The sequence below is a fragment of the Emydura macquarii genome, unplaced genomic scaffold (assembly GCF_026122565.2).
Source record: "Emydura macquarii macquarii isolate MOO-44397 ecotype Brisbane River unplaced genomic scaffold, CSIRO-AGI_Emac_v2 contig_212, whole genome shotgun sequence".
NCBI lineage: Eukaryota > Metazoa > Chordata > Testudines > Chelidae > Emydura > Emydura macquarii.
The window spans coordinates 7,995,665-8,018,439 of record NW_027130349.1 but is presented as its reverse complement, the minus strand read 5'-3'; the positions used below and the strand labels follow the sequence as shown (position 1 = coordinate 8,018,439).

At 38.0% G+C, this 22,775-nt stretch overlaps 1 protein-coding gene across 3 annotated transcripts in view; it reads left to right on the top strand.

The window, feature by feature from the left end:
• The window catches only part of LPIN2 (lipin 2), a 68,550-nt gene extending 47,409 nt beyond the window's left edge, over positions 1 to 21,141 (top strand). For 2 of the 3 annotated variants that reach the window (XM_067547194.1, XM_067547185.1), the window contains exons 9-20: positions 3,165 to 3,352; positions 4,756 to 4,849; positions 5,257 to 5,326; positions 5,435 to 5,524; positions 6,865 to 6,947; positions 8,203 to 8,347; positions 12,268 to 12,416; positions 12,968 to 13,054; positions 14,686 to 14,838; positions 15,909 to 16,023; positions 16,833 to 16,936; positions 17,288 to 21,141. In XM_067547194.1, the coding sequence (XP_067403295.1) occupies positions 3,165 to 3,352; positions 4,756 to 4,849; positions 5,257 to 5,326; positions 5,435 to 5,524; positions 6,865 to 6,947; positions 8,203 to 8,347; positions 12,268 to 12,416; positions 12,968 to 13,054; positions 14,686 to 14,838; positions 15,909 to 16,023; positions 16,833 to 16,936; positions 17,288 to 17,432 (1,423 nt within the window). In that variant the 3' untranslated portion in view covers positions 17,433 to 21,141. The remainder of the gene's footprint in view (positions 1 to 3,164; positions 3,353 to 4,755; positions 4,850 to 5,256; positions 5,327 to 5,434; positions 5,525 to 6,864; positions 6,948 to 8,202; positions 8,348 to 12,267; positions 12,417 to 12,967; positions 13,055 to 14,685; positions 14,839 to 15,908; positions 16,024 to 16,832; positions 16,937 to 17,287) is intronic. The other variant, XM_067547204.1, reaches the window with a different exon arrangement.
• Positions 21,142 to 22,775: the final 1,634 nt, after the last annotated feature.

The window sequence follows — 22,775 nt, the reverse complement described above, 5'->3', positions numbered from 1 at the left end:
TGGCAATTCGGGGAGGTCTCTGATGACTAGAAAAAAGCAAATATAGTGCCCGTCTTCAAGAAAGGGAGGAAAGAGGATCCAGGGGACTACAGACTGGTCAGTCTCACCTCAATCCCTGGAAAAATCATGGAGCCAGGTCCTTAAGGAATCCATTTTAAGGCACTTAGAAGAGAGGAAGGTGATCAGGAACAGTCAACATGGATTCACCAAGGGAAAGTCATGCCTGACCAATCTGATTGCTGTTTATGAAGAAGTGACTGGCTTTGTGGATGTGGGGAAAGCGGTGGACGTGATATACTTTGACTTTAGCAAAGCTTTTGATACGGTCTCTGACAGTATTCTTATCAGCAAGTTGAAGTATGGGTTGGATGAATGGACTATAAAATGGATAGAGAACTGGCTAGAGCATAGGGCTCAACGAGTAGTGATCAATGGCTCCATGTCTAGCTGGCAGCTGGTCACAAGCGGAGTGCCCCGGGGGTCAGTCCTGGGGCCGGTTTTGTTCAACATCTTCATTAATGATCTGGAGGATGGGGTAGATTGCAAGTTTGCAGATGACACTAAGCTGGGGGGAGTGGTAGATACCTTGGAAGATAGGGATAGGATACAGAAGGACCTAAACAAACTGGAGGATTGGGCCAAAAGAAATCTGATGGGGTTCAACAAGGACAAATGCAGAGTCCTGCACTTAGGACGGAAGAATCCCATGCACAGTTACAGTCTGGAGACTGATGAGCTAAGCAGCAGTTCTGCAGAAAAGGACCTGGGGGTAACAGTGGATAAGAAGCTGGATATGAGTCAGCAGTGTGCCCTGGTTGCCAAGAAGGCTAACAACATATTGGGCTGCATTTAGTAGGAGCATTGCCAGCAGATCGCGGAAAGTGATTATTTCCCTGTATTCGGCATTGGTGAGGCCACATTTGGAATATTGTGACCAGTTTTGGGCTCCCCACTACAAAAAGGATGTGGAGAAGTTGGAGAGGGTCCAGCGGAGGGCAACAAAAATGATTAGGGGGCTGGAGCACAAGACTTACGAGGAGAGGCTGAGGGAACTAGGCTTGTTTAGTCTGCAGAAGAGAAGAATGAGGGGGGATTTGATAGCAGCCTTTAACTACCTGAAAGGGGGTTCCAGAGAGGATGGAGCTAGGCTGTTCTCAGTGGTGGCAGATGACAGAACAAGGAGCAACAGTCTCAAGTTGCAGTGGGAGAGATCTAGGTTGGACATTAGGAAAAAGTTTTTCACTAGGAGCGTGGTGAAGCACTGGAATGGGTTACCTAGGGAGGTGGTGGAATCTCCATCTTTGGAGGTTTTTAAGCCGTGGCTTGACAAAGCCCTGGCTGGGATTATTTAGCTGAGGTTAGTCCTGGTTAGTCCTGCTTTGAGCAGGGGGTTGGACTAGATGACCTCCTAAGGTCCCTTCCAACTCTGATTCTATGGTTCTATAATTTAGGATACCCAAATTATCTAAACTCCTGATTTTCACGGTGTGGTGTAGTGTCACTAAGGCCGTCATAAAATCAAAACTTAACATTATAACACTGGAAATACAAATGTAAACTTGTTTCTTGACATGGGAACTAACATTGCTCATGAGCAATACCATGAGCTTAAAGTAGATATTTATATCTAGAGTACCATGTCAGTGTCTGAGTAGAAGTGGAGTCTAAAGTGGCTGAGCTAAGGAAATTGCTCCAACTCAGTTAGCAGATGCGCTTTATGTACTTATATTTGTGTTTAAAAAAAAAAAAAAAAAAAGCATTGTTTCTCTAAACTGGATACTCATTGAATCCAGATGGCAAGAAGATAAATTGGTAGTATTTACTGATTAACTAATAGATTTCCTATTAAGTACAGTGTACAGATTCAAGACAAGCAGGCAGTTTTATCTAAAAATCATATCTACCAGGCAATGTCAGCTAATAGTACACAGTCCGGCTTTCTTTTAGGTTCATTCTTATCCACCTACTCTTGGTTCTAAAACTCTCCCTCCTCCCCCACCTTGGATCGACTTCTGAAAACTGCACTCTGTATCCTACAACCTTTCAGATGTTAAGTAAGCCTTTCAGTTCTGGGTCTCACTATGCACATACTAGAAAAATACATAGTTTAAAATCTAAAACTAAATAATAGTTTCTAAAGTTCCTTCTCATATGGAAATTTGGATTATACTGTTGCTAAACATTCCAATACTTTTAGTTTTCCTTTTTGGAAATCAAAATTGGGCAATGTCTTGCTGGGTTTTTTTGGTTTTGTTTTGAGTTTTGTTTTTCCGGGATTGGGGGGAAAAGAGAAGAATGAGACTCCTTTAATGTTATAAAATACACTTGGTCATAGACACTTGGTATCTATGTGTATTTTAGTTTTACAGAATCCTGAAAAATTCAGTAGGAATATTTTAGTCAGTGTCAATCTCTAATTCAACTGTAATAAAGCCCTGACTCAAGCATGTGCTTAAGTGCATTCCTAAGTATTATCATGAACAAGGGTGCTTGTCTAAATCAGTCAAATGACAATTCTAAGGCCCAGATTCTTATCTTGTTTAAACCAGTTTTGTACCAGTGTAACTCCAGTATGACTTGAATGTAGTTATTTGTAGCTATTCCTGATTTACATTAGCATAAATGGGAGGAGAATTGGGGCTCTCGGTCTTTCAGCATTATCAAGTTTAACTTAAAAAAAACAACAACAAACAAAAAAAACATAATCTAATAGGTCCATGCACCTATTCATTTTTCAGACCATTTCACAAGTCATCTCTCTCTCTCTTTTTATTAGAGCCTGATTGCTTTGAATTAGCTGAATTAATTGGTCTGGATCATTACAAAATAAGTTCCTATCACAAAGAACTTGTCAGAAGAGGTAGAGCAGATGACATTCCATTTTAATATTTCAATTCTGAGATGAAATGTCAGTGAGTGAAAATACCTATTGTTAACATGTGGGTGCACAAATACTCAATTTCCTTTTTCAGAAAAGAAAATCTTGTGATTGTAGAACAAATCTTTAATTTTGTAACAATATATTTGAAATACAAGAGTATATAGCGCGGGGTTGTATTTTGTGTTGCGTTTCACATAATACTATGGTTGCAAATAACTTAAAATACATACATGCTTGTATGCAAGAGAATTACATACACAAAATGTGAACTCCTTTCTTTCAGTGAATCTGATCCAGGTTCCAGACAGTGGACTGAGTTGGATACCCTCTCTGGTTCCCAGTCACCACAGTCAGTGGGAAGTGCTGCTGCTGACAGTGGCACAGAGTGCATGTCTGATTCTGCTATGGACTTGCCTGATGTCACACTTTCTATCTGCGGAGGTTTAAGTGAAAATGGAGAGATCTCTAAAGGTATGTAAGAAACAAAGTCAAATATCTACTTTAAGCCAGAAATGTGAATTAAGTACAGCCTAATGAAGTTACTTCAGATTCTCTTTCGACTCTATTTTAGAAGGCAGCCATATGAAACTTTTAGTTTTTAATTATGATCTACATGGGGAATCAGAGAGCTGAGAACATGTTGTTTTATATTTTATAAGCTTTGGGTAAATCAACCACTGTGGAATCATATATATACAGTATAAAACTCTCAAACATTAGCAAAAGGTAGATGATGTGCATTCATACTATGGGGGTCAGTCTAAAACTAGACAAGAAAAGCTCTTATCTTCCTTACAGCTTATTTCTCTCCTTCTGCTGCACCATATGTGAAATATATGACTACGTTTGCTGCTGGCTTCCTCATTGCTTGCTTTGCCATTATATAAAGCTTTAAAATTGTGTTCGTATCCCATTGCTTGATACACTGTCTTCCTTCCTCTAACTAAGCAAGAGATTAAAAAGATGGAAAATGCCATCATCTTGGACTATCTTGCTTTAGAAATGGAGATGAATCTTCCTTTCCCCTCCCAAAATATTTCTTATCCTGTTGTTTTCATGTCACATTGGTTTTGTCTCTAGATTTTCCTGCTTAATTATTCACACACTGTAGAATGTGAAAGTTAACCATATATGCTCCTTACCTTTTTTTCCTTAAATGTCACTTATTTCCTGAACACAATGGGGGGATATTTAAGCATTAGTGTCTGTTTTATTCAATATTCAAGTTTTGCCATAATATTCCTGCTCTCCAGCTGTCGGAGAACTTTATAACAAAATTAAGTCCATGATCAATACACACGTTGAATGTGTATCTTAGTGATGTGATTTGTATAAGTATAAAAATCAGTTGTGAATTATAAAAAGCTAAATTTAAAAAAAAAATTTCCTCATGCAGGGGGTTAGTGCATTGGAGTGAGAACTCAACTGAATAACTCAGTACAGTGTCAAAGGCCATTATAGGTAATGGGTACTTGCTGACATTCACAAAACAACAGTTACTTGTAGGTCAATATGTAGATTTCATGATATGACACACTTAAATTTCCTTTTTTTTAAAAGTAAATCAGTCTCTACTTCCTTCCTGTACTTCATTCTCATTATTGTGATTGATGGAGTGGGGGTCTGGAAGTGGAAGCTTTTCCTGCAATTGAGTAAATGTTTATGGTATTTTTCAAGTTTTTCCACTTGTGAAGGGGACCATTTTTAGCATCTCTTTTGGCTAATGTTAGAAAGTTAGCAAACATATTTGCAAGCTCAAAGAAATGGATTTTAATAGTGTGTATTCAAGACAACAAACTTCACTAAAGGCAGTCTCAAAAAAGAAGAGGCAAAATAGTTTTTAACTGAATTGATAAAATGTTCTTGTATTGCAGAAAAATTCATGGAACATATTATTACTTACAATGAATTTGCCGAAAATCCAGGACTCATAGACAATCCTAATCTAGTAATAAGGATTTACAACAGGTAATTTCCTGTTATTATGAAATGTTTACGTGTCATGTAGCTTTCTTTTTTTAGTAATATTACTATATCTTTCAGTTCTAATTCTAACTTGTATTTCCATATGTATTTTGTATTTGTGATCTTTTGCTCATGCAACATGCCTTTGAATTGTAGGTTGAAGTCAGATTTGCATCTTCTAAAGCAAGATCTTGCAGCATTTGTCACTAACAGTGAACATTAGGATGTGGGAAAAAAAAAAGCTATTTGGCTTGCAGCAAGCATTAGTTGCATGTTTTATGAGAAACCTACAACAAAATTCAAACTTTTTTTTTTGGGCCAAGCAAAGAGCATGTTGCACACTAATCATTTATTTCTCCTGAATTCAGTCCTTATTATAGCTTCTCATCAAGACTATCTCCTTAAACCAGGTATTATAACTGGGCATTGGCTGCTCCTATGATTCTCAGCTTGCAGGTGTTCCAGAAAAGTTTGCCCAAGGTAAACTATCAGAAACTTTAATGCAACTTGTATGTATAGTAATACAGGTCTAAAATTTTAATATTTTTCTGTATATATACACAAACTAACTAAACTAAACATTTTTAGGCTACAGTAGAGTCTTGGGTTAAAGACAAGATGCCCAAGAAATCTGGAAGATGGTGGTTCTGGCGCAAGAAGGACAGCATGGCTCAACAAGTAATTGAAGCCTATTTTATCTTTTAATAGTTATGTGAATCAAAATCAATTGTAAAGTTTTGCTCTTAAATGCATCAGACAACATGTGCTGATCAGATTTTTGGCAACCAGTGCTGTAAAGCTGCATGTTGAAGATTTCATCAATATTATGTAACTATTTAAACTGCTTTTGAGATTTAGAGACTAAAATATCACTAGTAACATTACCAACTTAAACACATCACATTTGGATTGAAGGATTTTAGGACTTGTTTAAATTGCCCTGCAGTTTGATCTATGGGGGTGTGAATTGCAGCTCATGCTAGTATGCTGCGCTGTAACTCCACTACATGGATGCTGCTGGCACAAACTAAAAGGCACCAAGTTTGTGATAGATACTGGGTACCTTTTAGATCATGCCAACATCCACATGAGGGGGTTATAGCGCAGCATGCTGCAATCCAGTAGTCCCAACTGTGGGGTCGTGTAGATATAGCCTTTTATTTCAGGTTGTCCTCACTTTAAACCATCAGTTGTCTTCAAAACTGCTTTTCAAAGAAGTTGCAGTGTATTTTGGGAACTTCTGTGCAAATAAAAGGGAAATATAAAAATGGGCACAGTATTCTGTCAGTCTGCCCCTTACATAATTGCAGTATTGTAATTTTGACTAGCTATTTTAGGTTGATTTAAGCTTTCGTCCAGTACTTTGAACATGCATTTCTTTAACTTCAACACTTTTTAGAGTTTATTTTTAGTGAATTTAATGTTTATAAAAGGTGCTGGATTGAGCGTCTCGATTGCTAGAAAATGGTCAGTAGCAGTGCCAGCTTCCTTCATGCTCTCCTACACACGTTACAACACCAAGCTGAAGCGGTCCACTTCTAAAGGTGGTTCTCTCGAAGCCCATTCATGGTCTCTTAGGTGCTACTGAAAAGGCTGTAAATTTTAGTAGCAATTTCTATGATAGGAACACTTGCCTGGTAGGATCAAGACCACTAAACACTAGTATTATACTGCTTTTATCCTTTTTCTTTTTTGCTACTGTCATAAGCAACTTGGTTGCAAGATTTTGACCATAGATTGTGCACCAGAAAGTGCCTGATTAGAGAATTAATTAGTATCTGGTCTGCAGAATCTTTCCTGTTTGCCTACAAAATTTAATAGTTTGAGCGAAAATGGTCTATGAAAGGATCTCTAATAAAGTAGTCCCCGTAATGAGCAAGTCTGAGTACCTCATACAGATAAAGAGTAGCAAATTTGCTGTTCATATGATAGCTGCTTATGCTTGAAATTTAAAGTAGTTTTTGCCAGTGGAAGATGCCTAAAATGTTGGTATGTTCTTGATTCTTGTGCTATCTTAGCTACCAGAGGCAAAGGAGGGGAAGTCTGAGGCACAAAGAACAAATGACCTGCCAGCAACTACAGAAGAACAAGTTAATAGCAGGTGTGTTCCTGTCTGAGGATTCGTTTGCAGGCTCAGTAGTGTCATTATTTTTGAAGAATTCAATGGGGATGTCTTGTGGAAAGAAACGTTTCCTCTGAGCTACTTTAAAAAAACAAAATAAAAAAACCCCCACAGATTTTGGCCAACACTTCAGCAAGAAACTGTGTGCCAGTAAAACCAAGCAATGCATTCCAGTTTCTTAAATCATGTGAATATATAGGGTTATGGTGTCTGTTCGTTTCTTATTGTAAAATCCTAATGTTCATTGGTTGATTTGCACAATATGCCATTTTTTGTAACATACAAGAATTGAAACAATAAAAATAGTATTGGATGTAAATGAATAAATGCTGAACTGGGGAGAGCCAGGAATTGAGAAAAAAAGAAAAGGAGAGTGGGAATGAGTCACCCAAGAACTAGTAGTAATCAGCACAAAACTTTTCTGTCTAGTGCTGGCAGTCAAAACAAGTCCCCGTAATGTTTTGTTCCCCTCGTCTCTCTCCAATATTTTAGGAAGGGATGAGGATAAGGTTTAAGTAAATATCTAAGTGTACCATGGTGGTAGGAATATCCCAGGAAACCTAAATGTAACTCTAGTTTTTTTAAGTCCTTGAAACTTTAGATTAATTGGCAGAGAAGAAAAGACATACAGAGTAATCTTTAGAGGTGAGCCACTAATTTGTGTTATTTATTAAGCCACCGTTAATCTTTGGTTCTCAGAGAGCTCTCAAAGCACCACCACTTGGCCAATATCCCTCTTTATCAGTGGTGTACCTAGTTCAACAGCACAGCAGTAGTGCCAGCCTGATCTCATGTCCCTACCCAACCTGAAGTGGGAGAAGCAAGCGTCAATGTAAATAGCATTATTTCAAGGCTTCACCAATACCAGGATGTTACAAGACTTCTCTTCCCCACTACACTAGCATATGCTAGCCCTGGTTTGACACATGCTAACTGCAAACGTCACTAATCTGTAGTGGAGCTTCCCACCATAAGTTTAGCTTAGCCAGATTCTACTATGATTAAGATGGTGTGGGCATTTTATTTATTTATTTATGCAAAATACACACTCTGTACCTAGATTAAAACAATACACCTTGAGGACTAATTTTCTCAAGACCAATGGCAAATCCTTGCTACAAGCAGAAATCTTGATACCTAAAATGGGTCTTGCACATATGAGAAGACATGAGTTTTAAGCCAATATAAAACATTAAACTGCAGTTTACTTTTATTTTGGTTGATGTCATATTAGGCCAATGGAAGATGAGTCTTCGAGTGATGAAGGGTCACAAGAGCTGAAAGGATCCTTAAAAATAGATTCTGTCCCAGTGGAACATCCAAGTCATGGGAACATCACCTCTTACAAGAAGTCACTTAGACTGTCTTCAGACCAAATAGTAAGTGGTATGTTTTTGTATGGAGCAGCTCTGATAAGTGGTCTGTTTTTTTCATTTTGAGTTTTTCACAAAACATACTACAGCAGTGGTTCTTAACCTGGGTTCGATCGAACCCCAGGGGTTCGGTGAGTCAGTCTCAGGGGTTCGGCGGAGGTGTGTGTGTGTCCATTCCGTTCACCAGGGTTGCCAGGTGCATTAATATACTTTTGGCATTCACACAATACTTTTATGGCATTTTCAATGTTTCACCATAAGAAACTGAAGGATATTGACGAATATTTATGGCAAATTCTAAAATTTGTTGCGTAATTTATGGCAAAAAATGCCATGCATGGCACGACCTGGCAGCCCTGCCGTTCACCCCACTCGTATGATTCGTGACGTCACGCTCCGCACGGCCATCATTGGCTGCTCGCTTGGCCTTGATATCTGTGCTGCAGAGAACTTGGTCGCTCAGTAGTCGACTTGTGACTGTCGTGATTGTACGTCATTTGTGATTTCCTTTTTAATATTCCAATCCCTTCGTACTATGTCGAGCAAAAAAAGAAAGTGGTCGGACGAATACGTACAATATGGATTCACGTGTATAACGGAATGTGATGGGAGTCAGCGTCCTCAATGCATGATTTGCAATGCCAAGTTGAGCAATTCTAGTCTAGCACCGGCAAAACTAAGGGAACGCTTCCTAAAGCTGCATGGAAATGGGAAATACAAGAACACAACGCTTGCTGAATTCAAGGTGAAGAGAGCCAGATTCGATGAAAGGGCTACTCTGCCTGTTCTCGGCTTTGTACCCATCGACAAACCGATCTTAACAGCATCATACGAAGTTGCGTACCTGATCGCAAAGCAGGGAAAACCACACACCATTGGTGAAATACTCATAAAACCAGCTGCGTTGAAGATGGCGAATATCATGCTGGGAAAAGCTGCTGAAAATAAGTTGTCCCAAATTCCTCTTTCAAATGACACCATCAGCAGCAGAATAGATGACATGAGCAATGACATCTTGGCTCAAGTAGTTGCAGATCTGATATCAAGCCCAGCAAAATTCAGCCTCCAACTCGACGAGACCACCGATGTTTCCAGTCTAAGCCAGCTTGTTGTATTTGTGCGCTATGTGAAAGACGACATGATAAAGGAAGATTTTTTATTTTGTAAGCCTCTTACAACAACAACTAAGGCAGCCGACGTGAAGAAACTTGTGGATGACTTCTTCAGAGACAATGATCTTTTGTGGGATATGGTTTCTGCCATTTGTTCGGATGGAGCTCCAGCCATGCTGGGACGAAACTCTGGTTTTGGTGCGCTGGTGAAAGTCGATGCTCCACACATCATTGTTACGCACTGTGTTCTGCACAGGCATGCGTTGGCAACAAAAACCTTGCCTCCAAAACTGGCAGAAGTATTAAAAATTGTAGTGGAATGTGTGAACTATGTGCGAAATAGTGCTCTGAAGCATTGCATCTTCAAAGAGCTGTGTAATGAAATGGGCTCTGAATTCGAGGTACTTCTGTACCATTCTAACATTCAGTGGTTATTCCGGGGAAAGGTGCTGAATCGTGTTTTTGCCATGCATGTGGAATTAGCCCTGTTTTTGCGAGAGCACCAACATTGTCATGCAGATTGCTTCGAAAATTCTGAGTTCATTCTCATTTTGGCGTACATGGCCGATATCTTCGATGCTCTCAATCATCTCAATCAACAGATGCAGGGGGTGGAGTCAATATCATCGAAGCGGAAGAAAACCTGAAGGCTTTTCAAAAAAAGCTACCGTTATGGAAACGACGAACAGAGAATGATAACTTCGCAAACTTTCCCCTGCTGGACGACTGTGTAAGTAAGATCGAAGACGTGTCTGGAATCGGAGACATTTCTGTACCCGGGGAACTGAAGCAAGCAATTGCCATGCACTTAGATGAGCTCGCAAAGTCTCTCGACGGATACTTCCCCACCAGAGGGTCATATCCAGCATGGGTGAGACAGCCGTTCACGTTTAGTGTTGCGACAGCAGATGTCAATGATGAGTACCTCGACGAAATCATTGAACTTCAGCAGAGCCAGGTTCAACAGCAGCTCTTCAGAACAACAACGCTCTCAACGTTTTGGTGTCACCAAATCGTACCGTACCCTCTTATTGCTAAGAAAGCCCTTGAGATACTCATACCGTTTGTTACAACATATCTTTGCGAGCAATCCTTTTCGAGGATGGTAGACATAAAAACGAAGAAAAGGAACAGACTTTGTTGCGAAAATGATATGAGAGTGGCACTTGCCAAGGTGAAGCCGCGCATTTCTGAACTTGTCTCTGAAAGGCAACAGCAAAAGTCACATTGATTTGCAGTAAATATTCATTGAGTTATGTTTTTGTTTTTGTGTGACATTCATGTTTTGTTGGTTTTGTTCTTTGAACACAGTGATTTTATGTGCAACTGATGCATGGTTCATTTTGTGCATTAATAAAATATATATATCTATGTTTTGAATTTGAAAAAAAAACATTTTATTTTTCCAACTATGAAGGGTTCGATGAATGCACGTATGAAACTTGCGGGGTTCAGTACCTCCAACAAGGTTAAGAACCACTGTACTACAGTAACCATTGAACCTTTATCTAATATAGGTAAAGTTGGACTAGAATCATTTCTGGAATCCTACATTTAGCACTTTGGACAAAGAGCAACTGGATTTAAAGGACCTGTGTTTTCTTGTGCTATAGGAACACCGCAGTCTTCTGTGTTATGATAAAAAAATCATCTAGCAAATATAATTATGATAATTGTAGTCATATTTTTTCTGTAGTTCATGGTCAGGACACTGACAAATGTCATATTGTACAATCTCTTATAATTCCCATGTCATCTGCTCCTATAACTGTCCAGTAGCACACATCTGAAGCAGCATACAAGTCCAATTATGAGTATGAGTCTTAAATTCTAACTCATTTTAGAAGCTCTAATAGTAAAAAATATTTGACCATTCTAGAATTTAATTTCCATTTCTGTCCCTTTTTGAAAGAATGAAATATACAAGAAGGAAAGGATAACATCACATAAAGCCTGCATCCACGCTGGCAAAAATGGGGACCCATAACTTACCAGTGGTATCACTCTACCACAATAGCAGGAGTGGAAGCTGCAATGCAGCCAGAGCTTTGATGTCTTTATTATTGTTCTGTTCCGGCTTACTCTGATCAGACTTAGGTGACACAGTGGCAAAAGCATATGCCTGACAACACTGCAGATTCTATCAGTGGAGCTGCACCAATGTTGAATTCTGGTCCCATTTTTGCTAGTGTAGACAAGAAATAAAACAAACGGTTTCTTGCTAAATGAGGAAGAGGCACATTTTAGTATTAACAAAAGCTGACTGAGGAATCCTAAATATAGATATTGCAGAAATACTTGCATAATTAGTTCCTTTAAATCTATTTAAATGTAATTGGATGCAATTAATTAGATAAAAGCTCTAGAAATGATATCTTTCCAAATCCTGTCTAGTTGCATCAATGAAAGTTAACCCAGTAGTAAAGAATGGCAAGGATGTTTTAGAGAGGAGACATACATGGATTTTAAATTTTTTTAATTAAAAGATAATTGCTGATCTAGAATAATGCTAAAATAAAATTGAGGATAGGTTCCTTTATTAGCAGAGGGAGAAAGTTGGGAAATTACCAGGATTGTTTCTTTTGATAGGCAAGGGGGTGGGATGATGTATCTGGATAGTGCACCAAGATAACTTTGGATACTTGTGAAATGGCTTTAATTTGAGGAATTAATCAACACATAATTACAAATTGCATTTAATCTGATTATACAAGTAGATATGTATGAGCACCCATGACATTTCCTATAGCTCTTTTACTATTTATAAATTCTTAACTATGCAAAACACTTTAATAGTCTTGGTTTATTTTAAAGGCAAAATTGATGCTCAGAGATGGCCCAAATGATGTTGTGTTTAGTATTACAACCCAATATCAAGGTACTTGCCGCTGTGCAGGAACAATATACCTCTGGAACTGGAATGACAAAATCATCATCTCTGATATTGATGGAACAATAACCAAGCAAGTACCATTACATTATTTTTACTTTTAAGTTTCAGGGTGATATATTTCAATGTTGTTTATAGCACCCTCCTTTGAAGATTTTATTAAGAGTGATGCAAAGAGAGCTTTAATCCAGCCTGTCCTCTAAATTTACATCATAGAGAGAATACCAATGAGAGATTGCTGATTACTGTAAGAAGTACAAATTACAGTAAAAAACACTTAAAGTAATCTATGATAAGAGTTTAAAAAAAATATAAATGTAGCAACACTCTGTCTTTCAGTGAGATCCTCCCCCCCGCCCCCTCCCTCCAGTTTAGCAGGTAACTTGGGACAGGGTGTAGCGATTTGCTGTTGCACTTGGGGCTCACTAATGGCTCAATCCAGACTGGCTACCAAGTCTTTGTGGTAACCTCTAGATTCTGTGGCACAGAGATGCTTTGAGTCTTCCGCAAATATTTGTTACAAAATAAATTCAGTGGTAGTATTTTTTTATTGTTTGGTGTTTTTTTTTTTAATAATGAAAAATCTCTCCTTATATACTTAATTCTGATGGTTCTTGTTTTTAGGTCTGATGCCTTAGGGCAGATTCTTCCACAGCTTGGCAAGGACTGGACCCATCAAGGCATTGCAAAACTCTACCATTCCATCAATGAGTATGTATTTTACATTGAAGAAACCAGGATATTTGGAATTACTGACAAATTGAATTAACATTAATCAGATTAACCGAGTTTCTAATTTAGACCAATTTTTCATGACCTAATGATGAAAAATAAATTCTATCTACTACAAAATAAATTTTTTTACATTGAGAACTCTCCTAACACGTGTTGTTGCTTTGCCCATCAACTACCACTTTCCCTGATAATTTGGTTTTGTTCGTTGTATTTCCAAAAAATAGAGTCACTATTTTAGTTTTAAAAATTGTAGTGTATAACAAATTCCAAAGACGTTCTTTGTTGTGCTGCTTGAGAAGGAGAATTGTAACAGTGTTTCTTTAGATGGTTGTATTTCAAAAAAATCACGAAAGCACTATTTTGTAAAAGTTATTTGAAATGTAAGTGTTGAGCCTAAATTGTATCCTTTCGGCTATTTATGTCTTGCATAGTTTCATACATATAAGTTACTGAAATCCAGATGTACAGTAATTGATGCTACTTCTTAAAAATGTTCAGTTCCTTTAAAAAGTATAGAGTCTAGTAATCTTTTAAATAGTTTAAATTTATTACTCTCCACTGTTAATCCTACAAATCTTTTTCGCTCCTGATTTGGTCCTTTGTGTGGCACTTTTCAAAAACATATTAATGGCACCACTATTCACCAGCAGTAGTGGGAATAGTTTTTAGCAGCATTTAGTATTGTGTTGGAGGGATACAAGATGAGCTGATGTTTGGGGATATTTTCAAATAACTTATTTTCAGTGGAATTTTTTTAAATTGAGATTTAGTATCATTGCCTTGTCAGATTAGATTTGGGGCCCTGGAACCTTCATGTTGACCTGGGATATAATGCAAAGGGCCAAATGTTATCTCTTCATGCCCATCACTGTCAATGGGAGTTGGGCAGAACTTCAATATCTTAAGCATTGGAAACAGCACTCTTGGTATATTGTGGGCCAAATTTAATCAGGCCTCTAAAAATGCATTTGCATCGACTTGGACACACAAGACCAACACCTGCGAGTCTGATATCTTTCTTGAGTGTCCATATGCCTGTGTACATGCTCAAATGCAGCTTTTTTGCACATGAATAGATGTGCCTGCAAAGTCTGCAGAATCATTTTTAAAGACTTGCTGAAAACTCACTGTTCTGCTGTATTCAGTTTGAGCTGCAATTCTGAGCTGTAACTAAATATTTTTGCGTACAAGCAACAGTAGAAACTTTTAATATCCAGAAATGGGAGTCCTCCTCAGCAAATGCATGTTTAAATAATTGTTATGACTAACAGAGTGGGGGTTGAATGAGAGTTGGATATAGCAGGTTTGTTTACATAATTAATTTTTTTTTGCCAGTTATACTGGACCACCAGGTTGTGCATAAATCTAGCCTATAACAATCTGATCTTAGTACTTAGTACCTGCTCTCCTTTCCCCTTCGCTATTAGGCTTGCTTTTTGAGTCTTTAAATTACTACAAAGCAGGAACAACCTCCTCTTCCTGTGCGTGGTGAGTGCACGAGGTTACTACCCTGATTGGTGCTTCTAGGCACTACCTTCATACAGTATTGATGTTGGCAAATAATTTCTTTAGCTGGAATATGAACTAAGCAGAACATTCTTCCTTAGGAATGGCTACAAGTTTCTGTATTGCTCTGCTCGTGCCATTGGAATGGCAGATATGACAAGAGGGTACTTACATTGGGTGAATGACAAAGGAACAATCCTACCTAGGGGCCCCTTGTTGTTGTCCCCCAGCAGCTTGTTCTCTGCCTTTCATAGGTAAGCACATAGGTATTTTATTGCCAATTTTGTGTGTGCTGAGGGGGAGGAGATAAATAGAAAAGATTTGAGAGACTGAGTGAAATGGCTGATTTATAAACTATCATTATGCCAGTGTGCTTGTTTTTAACCCCAACAAATTGAAGAGGGACTATAGCTTTATTATGACCCCCTGAAACCATTTGCTGATTCCAAAATGTTTTATTTGCAATGTAACATTTGTGATCAAATGCATGTACTAAAAGCTGTTACAGCAGGTAAAATGTCAGCCTGGAAAAGGAGATGTTTGTCCAATCTGCTTCCTCCCAGCCTGTGACACTTAATGTAAGGTTCTGTATGTATCAATAAAATTATGTCCAGAGAAGTATGGCTGCAAGAAGTGCAGAGTTGAGCTTCTACAAGCTAATTCATTACTGCACTGAGTGGTCTTAGAACCTTGGGAATTCTATATGTTGACAAGAATGTAATGATTAATATTACTTCTTATAAAGCACCCACAGATGTTCAGCCTTCTTGATTTATTAGCTAAATATCTGAGACAATCACTGTTGGAAACTGCAATAGATAGCTAATTAAAGTAAAAGTAATATAGTCTTAAGAAAAGTAAAATAAAAATGAACTGACCTAATAAGCTGCAGTCTGCAGTAGCCCAAGTTCCCATTTGTCACTGGTAAAACTGGCATTGTCTTCATTGGGAGTAGAATTGAGAGAAGGCCTAATGTGTTCCTACACGTTCTCACTTGCCACCCTTCCTGATTACTTAAATGATCTTTGAGGTGGTAGAGACCACATCAGAGTAGTTATGAACTTGGTATTGCATGAAAATGTACCAGCTCAGACACACAATCTGTTGACCTGCATTTTACTGCGATTGTTGGTAAAGGAAAAAATGAATTATGTTTTACTGTTCTTGGGCAAGTGGATTTTTTTACAGCTGCTACAATGTCTATACACTGGAAATTTCAGCACACAACATACTTTGAGAATGCAAACACCTGCTGAACTGGGGGAAATTACCTCTCTGAAATGGTGCTTTAGGATTCAGTGATTTTGTTCAAATTTTATTCTAGGGAAGTGATAGAAAAGAAGCCTGAAAAGTTCAAAATCGAGTGTTTGAATGATATCAAGAACTTGTTTGTGCCGAATAAACAGCCTTTCTATGCTGCTTTTGGAAACAGGCCCAATGTAAGTCTGCACCTTTCTAACTGAAGGGTCAAAACACCCAAACAAATTTTATTTGTGAAGCAAGGGAAATAAGGGTTTTTTTGGTCTTTTTACAAATGCAAGAAGGAAACTGAAGAGCTTTTAGTTTAATAAACACTTAATGATATTTCCTTTTTAGGGCCCGGTTGTATGAACACACTTAGTAATAACTTTACTCATGCAAACCGTTCTACTGGCTTTGGTGGAACTGCGTGTATGAGTGAAGTTACTTATGTGTGAGTGTTCTCGGAATCTGGCCTTCAATGACACCACTCCATCCTTTGGTGTTTCTGCACTGGTGTTCACGATGGTATCAGAGCCAAAATTTATTAATTCCATAGCAACTCAATGCAGAAAATTTCTTCTTTCACTCAGTTCTCACTTTCCTCTCTCCCTGTCTTGTCTTCAACCACATGGGTGCTGAGCCCTGAATTAGCCAGGAAGGGATGGGCCCCAACAGTATTGCTTTTCCATTACAGAAAGGAATATTCCCCCCAAAGAATCATTTTGTTTGTGGCCTAAAGCCTGGGAACAAATCTTATTTACTGCTGTATTTTTCTAACCCCTTCTATGCTGTCTAGGTTTATGGCTTCTAAATATTCCTGATGCTTTGCATGTCATCTTTTTAACTTTTGAAGAGTCAATTTTCAGTTACTTTAATCTGCTTTTAAATCTATCTTCAAGTTCTTTCTGTAAAGTTTTTTTTTCTATTGAGCAGTGATCACTTATATAAGGGATTCTGAAAGCAGAGTAATAACTTCCTTCTGCACCACTGTTCATGCTTTCTACAGGATGTATATGCCTACACGCAAGTGGGAGTCCCAGACTGCAGAATATTTACAGTGAACCCAAAGGGTGAACTGATCCAGGAACAGACAAAGGGAAACAAGTCCTCGTAAGACCACTTTTATTATTTCAAATGGTCAGAAGAAGTGGGAGATGGCTGGGTTTCAAGCAAGGCAGTAACCATTGTGATAGTGATGCTGTAATATGAAAATCTTAAGGAATTGTGTGAAATCCTGTCCACCAGAGATCTTCAGCCTCAGATATTTACTGAAACCGTTTAGAGAGAGAATTTAAACTGGCAAAGTAAAATGGAAAATTGCTTTTGGAAGAATACTGCCTTTTTGATTGTAGGCTTTTGGAATTATACTTCTAAAGCTGCTTTTTGGCTACAATAGAACAGTGACTAGACTGTGAAATAACTATCTTTTTTTTTTTTTTTTTTTTTTTTTTTTAAATATAGGTATTTCAGGTTAAGTGAGCTTGTGGAACATGTGTTCCCACTGCTTAATAAAGAACAAAGTTCTGCTTTTCTGTGCCCGGAATTCAGCTCCTTCTGCTACTGGCGACAACCACTTCCTGAGGTGAACATGGAAGACCTCGCCTGAACAGCTCTGCTCAACTGGACATGGAATTTCGTATCCAGTCATTCAACTTCAGTTTAAATGTGAAGAGAGAACTTCTTTTCTGGAGAAGCTAATTTATACTTTGGTACCACAAGTCTTACTACTTAAGTCTATGGGTTTGGAGCAAAATGCAAAGCTTCTGTATCTCTGACTTTGTCTTTTGCTTGACTTTTTAAAGGCATTTCAGATCAGCGTGTGTGATAGTGCCAGTCCTAAGACACTTGATGGCAGCACAAGGGTGGAGTTTTTGCTGCATCTTTGCTTTTCCATAGATACAAACCTTATCTTAAATATAGACATTTTGTATATTTGTCTCTGTAATATTTAAAAAAAAAAGAAGCCAACATGTATGTGGAAGCTGCCAAATAGACTGGATCAACCAAATTGGTAATTAGGCCATTTTAAAAGGAGCAGCTGCCTGAAACTACTATGGCTCCATTTCTCAGAAGCAAAATATAGAAAATGTCTTAAACATTTGCCACCTGACACTGAAGACCTGATGTTTCTCCTTTAAATGTAAATAGTATTTTGTCACATGTACAATCTAGTGGGCATTAAAGGTAGAGACTGCTTGTGCAGCACCCACTCATGTTAATCCTGCCTATTACGTTTTTCTAAACAATGATTTGATCATTCTATCGGCTTATTGCTTAGCTTTGATTTAAAATAAGGAAGTTATCTTGAGAAGTTTCAGTATGCCTTTTGATTCTTGAATGGCTTTTATTATTACCAACCTGCAACCTTCCATGTCAATTTTCAATCCAGAGAAAGTTGAGGAAAAGCTTTACTGTAATAGCTGTGCAGTTTGCATTTCTTTATGGCATTGAAATGCATATATGCGTAGGCCAGTAAAAGCATGTAGCGATTATATTCGGAGAGTTGTAATAGAAGAAAATGATTTAATTTTTTTATTTGAATCTACTGCAGGCCTTTCCAGAATTCTGTGCTGAGGGTTTTCAGTTGTTGAGGGAAGTGCAGTACAACCGTGAGCTCCCAGGTATAAAGTTTGTGTTCTGAATGTTAACAGTTTTCAGGTAAATGACAAGCATTGCTGTGTGGCCATTCCTTGATTTCAGACCAGCTCTGATAAACTACAGTATATGCTAACTGCCTCACAGGCCTAATGTCTACCAACTCCTAAAGCAGCTTGCCTGCAGTCTTCACCAGGTATCCAAAAGTACTGGAAGGCAGAGCTTGCCTCTTAGAGGTGCAGGCTGCAAGGGAGGATGTTGCCCCTCGGCTGTCAGTGAAACAGCAGGTTTGGTAGCTTTTTAGAAGGAATCTTTTATTTCCTTGCAGATTGTAATGCAACAGAGCTAGCTCCAGTTAACTGGAAAACACATTCACTAAATATTTTGTCTCAACATCTCATTTGAAGTTATTTTTAATGAATAGCTTGCAGCAACTGGTATTATAAGCAAGGAGGTGAAGTCGCAAAGGGGACCTGGCTCTTCCTTGAAGGCTGGAGCATGAAGGGAAAGGAAAAGTTAGTTACATCAGCATGAACTTACGTGTGCATTCTGTGCCATGTAAACAAATGAATTAAATGGCAACCTCATTAGAGTACATGGCTTTTATGGTATGCTAATTGTTTTTCCACATAACATTTGGCCATGCCCCAATTGTATTTAGTGGTTTAAGTAGATGGTACTACTTTCATGACCCAAACAGCTGTCTAAAGATGTTGTTTTATAAGTTAGTATTTGCAGCAGCCATAACTGTACAAGGATTACTCAGTCAAGAACCATAGTCTTTGTCTTTCAAGAAAGCAGTACTGATCTGTAAATGCTATTGCTGGCTTATTATTTCACAGGGTTCAAATCAGAACAGCATGTGGCCTGTTTTATAGATCATAAATCTCATTGCACTAAGCAAAGGTCGATAACTCAGTCCTTAAGTCCTGTATATTTTTTTATTTCCTTTCTTGTTTTTTCTAATAGGGAAAGCCACTTGACAAAGAGTAAAATTTTTAAAAGTGCATAAGTTGCTTTGAAAATCAATGAAATTTAGGTTTTTAAGTCATGTAGTTATGAACATTTCCCCCTCAATGATGAAGCAATTTAAAAAAAAATTCTTTCTACAAAAGGAATCAAACTGTATCTCCTAAATCGCTGTTCTGTGGTAGTCAAAATTTCATTCAGCACATTTAGCTCATTCTCTGGTGGCCTTGGCTTAATGCAGTTTTTTTAAAGAACTTAAAACATCCTGATGAAATTCCAAATTGGGCACAAGGCAGTTATGTTTCTAGGTTTTGGCTGTATCCTACTTGGCTAATTTTGTCTTGACCTAGATTTTCATTTTCTCTACAGTTTGACACATGCAGTGATCAATGCTGCACTTTAAGATGGGGACTGGGTAAAATCAATATAAAACTTATTTTAAGTAACAAACTGAATAGGGTCAAATGTCTCTCAAACACCTGTAGTTGAAATTAGTGTGAGCACTTAGGTTGTGATGTAGTTTTGGGGAGAATTTTTGGCAATTAGGAACAATATGCTGCCCTTCCACTCTTTTTGTGATGGTTACAGTTCTACTCTATAGATTTTGATACAATGCAAAAGTGTTCTTGAGTCTTCCTGATAAACAAATGGGTTTTTTATTTGAAACCAAGTTGCATTTGGAGCCCTACTCAGATTGTATGTTAATATTAGTTTAGAATCTATTTTGGGACCTGAGCTTTGGTTGTGCTATGCAGACCCATTACTTACATACTTAAGGAGGTAAAATGTCCAGTATTCAAACAGATTCTAGAAATCGCATTAGAACTGTCAAATGGTACGTTTGTGCTGCAGTATTACAGTATGAAGTGGCTACATTAGAATTACACATTAGTCTGTTGTCTTTATTTCACCTTAATGGAAATAAATGGCTTGAAATTTAGTGTTTGAAAACCATGTTTGTGCTAAGCCTATTTCAGATCAGCACAAATTAATTCATTCTTTCTATGAAAGAGAAGAGTTTTTAACTGTGTGTACAACTCCCTCTCCCCCCTTTTAAGACTGTTGAAGATGCAGCTCCCCCTTGCATTGGAACAGTGTTTCACACCATAATTTTCCACAGTATTTATCTTGGAATAAACAAGGAACACTGCAGTTCAGATCTGGTCAGTCCATTGTACACTGTCCATTTTTCTGTGGTGATTAAAGATCATTAACAACTTAGTTACTTGTATGTACAGAGGTGAATGTTTCTGGATTTCTTTTTTTACTTACATGTGTTTAAACTTGTACTTTGAAAATGTGGGGCTTTTAGAAGTGCAGGTGTGATGCTGGATCATGTATTCTTAGCCTCTTGACATCTGTTTCTAGAACATAAGTCTTCAACTGGAAAAGTCTTAACACTTAAATTAACTAAATTACATAACTTCTGACAAACTCTGAATCAATCTAGCAATTGTAAGCCCAATGGATGAAAAAATATATTTGATACGATATTCAAGTCTCTAGAAATAAATTCCTCTACATTTGAAGGAGTTTAAAAATAAGCAACTGAAGTACAACTTACTACTTATATTTCATAATGATTTGGTGAATTTCAGATGCCTTTGAATTGTCACTTTTGCCTGAAGTTTGTTTCCTATGTTAAATCCTGCTGGGTAGAATGAAACTCTGCTTCATCATTTAAAAAAAAAGTGTTAATTACTTCCAGGTGAAAGCTGCATTTTGGTTTGGTGAGGGTCAGAGAACTCTTTGATACTTCCTATTTCATTATTAAATTGAGAACATGTGAAATAGTTGACTGTTGAACAACACAATCACTAATAAGATAATGTTAAATTGTCAAATCTGTGTATACGGTACAGTGAAAGACTGGACTGTCTTTGGGGAAATAGCCCACACTTTGGTGCAATGTTTATTGATGTTCAAAACAATGTTACCCCAATAAACAAACAGAGTTTTTTTCTCTTTATTCTTTTAAATTTTCATTGGCCTTTATAATCAATTGCCAAAGCATTAAATAAGGATTTGTGTAAACCAGCATTTCATATTTTAGATGGAATCAGGTTTATCTACTGAAAATACCTATTTTTAAAAAAAAAATCATCAGAAAGGAAAGCACGTGTTCCTTTGAAATACTTTCCAGGGGCTAATTAATGATGCATTAGAATTTGCTAACAATAATTGTGTAAGTTTGCTATCAGTGTTCAATTCTGTTACCTGTACTGATAAAAGTAAACATTAGGTACTAATACAGCCCATGTTTCACACAGAGTAAACTTTTCTGGTATACTGTTTCTAGTTGCTTGCTATTTCTTCTGCGTTACTTTTATCCAAGCATCTTTTTTACTCTATTCATAATCCAGGTGGTTCAGTAACTTCTAATGTGGGATAGTAGTAAACTGTGTACAGAAACAGTCACTATATAAAAAGTGGTTGTGCCTTTGACCCTTTCACAGTGTAAATTAATGTTGCCCCTGGGCCCCAGACCTCAACACTGCTGGAGTGGGGGCTCTGCTACAGCTGATATGGTACCACTTCCACCCAGTCTCCTTGCTATACTCTATTTACTTTGCCCAGTGTCTGCCTGGGGGAAGCATATGTAGCAATTTAAAGTAATGGAGAATTGCAGTCATTTGGCACAGAGTAGCAGCATTATACGTGGGGTTCCCCACACTATTTACTTAAAATGGCAGAAATCTGTCTCCCTTCTAGATGGAGGATTCCAGACAAGATGGACAAACATATGCCTTACTATGGCAAACTCTGTAGTTCAGTGTGTAGACATACTACATCTTCTAGCAGAGTCCTACTGTGTCAGAGCACTGATGACAATGGAAGGAGTTGACACAAAGAAAGAGACTAACAATGTTGCTGCAGGGTTTGGAAAGAGCACAAGTTCCAAAAAGGTGTCTACACAATGGAATTCTTATCTACAGCTGTATCATTAGTGAAGTTTGGCAGATTGCCCTCTCAATCATAATGGGATGTACTCAAGTAAGTACAGCCACAAGGTGATAATGGGGGGGGGGGGGGAGGATTTATTTGACTGCTATGTGGTGGCCAGTGTTAGATGAACATGAGTAATGTCACTTTCTCTTGGACAAAATTATATCAAATCCCCTTTAGAGCAAAATGTGCTCCTCCCAACATGGACCCAACCACTGTTGATCCCAGTAGTTAAGTTCATCTCACAACTAGGCCTTCTCCCCTTTGTGCCCCACCACTGTCCCATCCTGCTAGCACCCAGTTATTCCCACATCCTGAATATACTTTTCCCCTTCCATCCCCCAAACCTTTAGTGTCTCTTTCCTCAGCTCAGGTGTGGGAACACTGTTTCTGCACCTGTATCAAAGATCTGTGAGGAGGATGAACAATCTGATCAGAG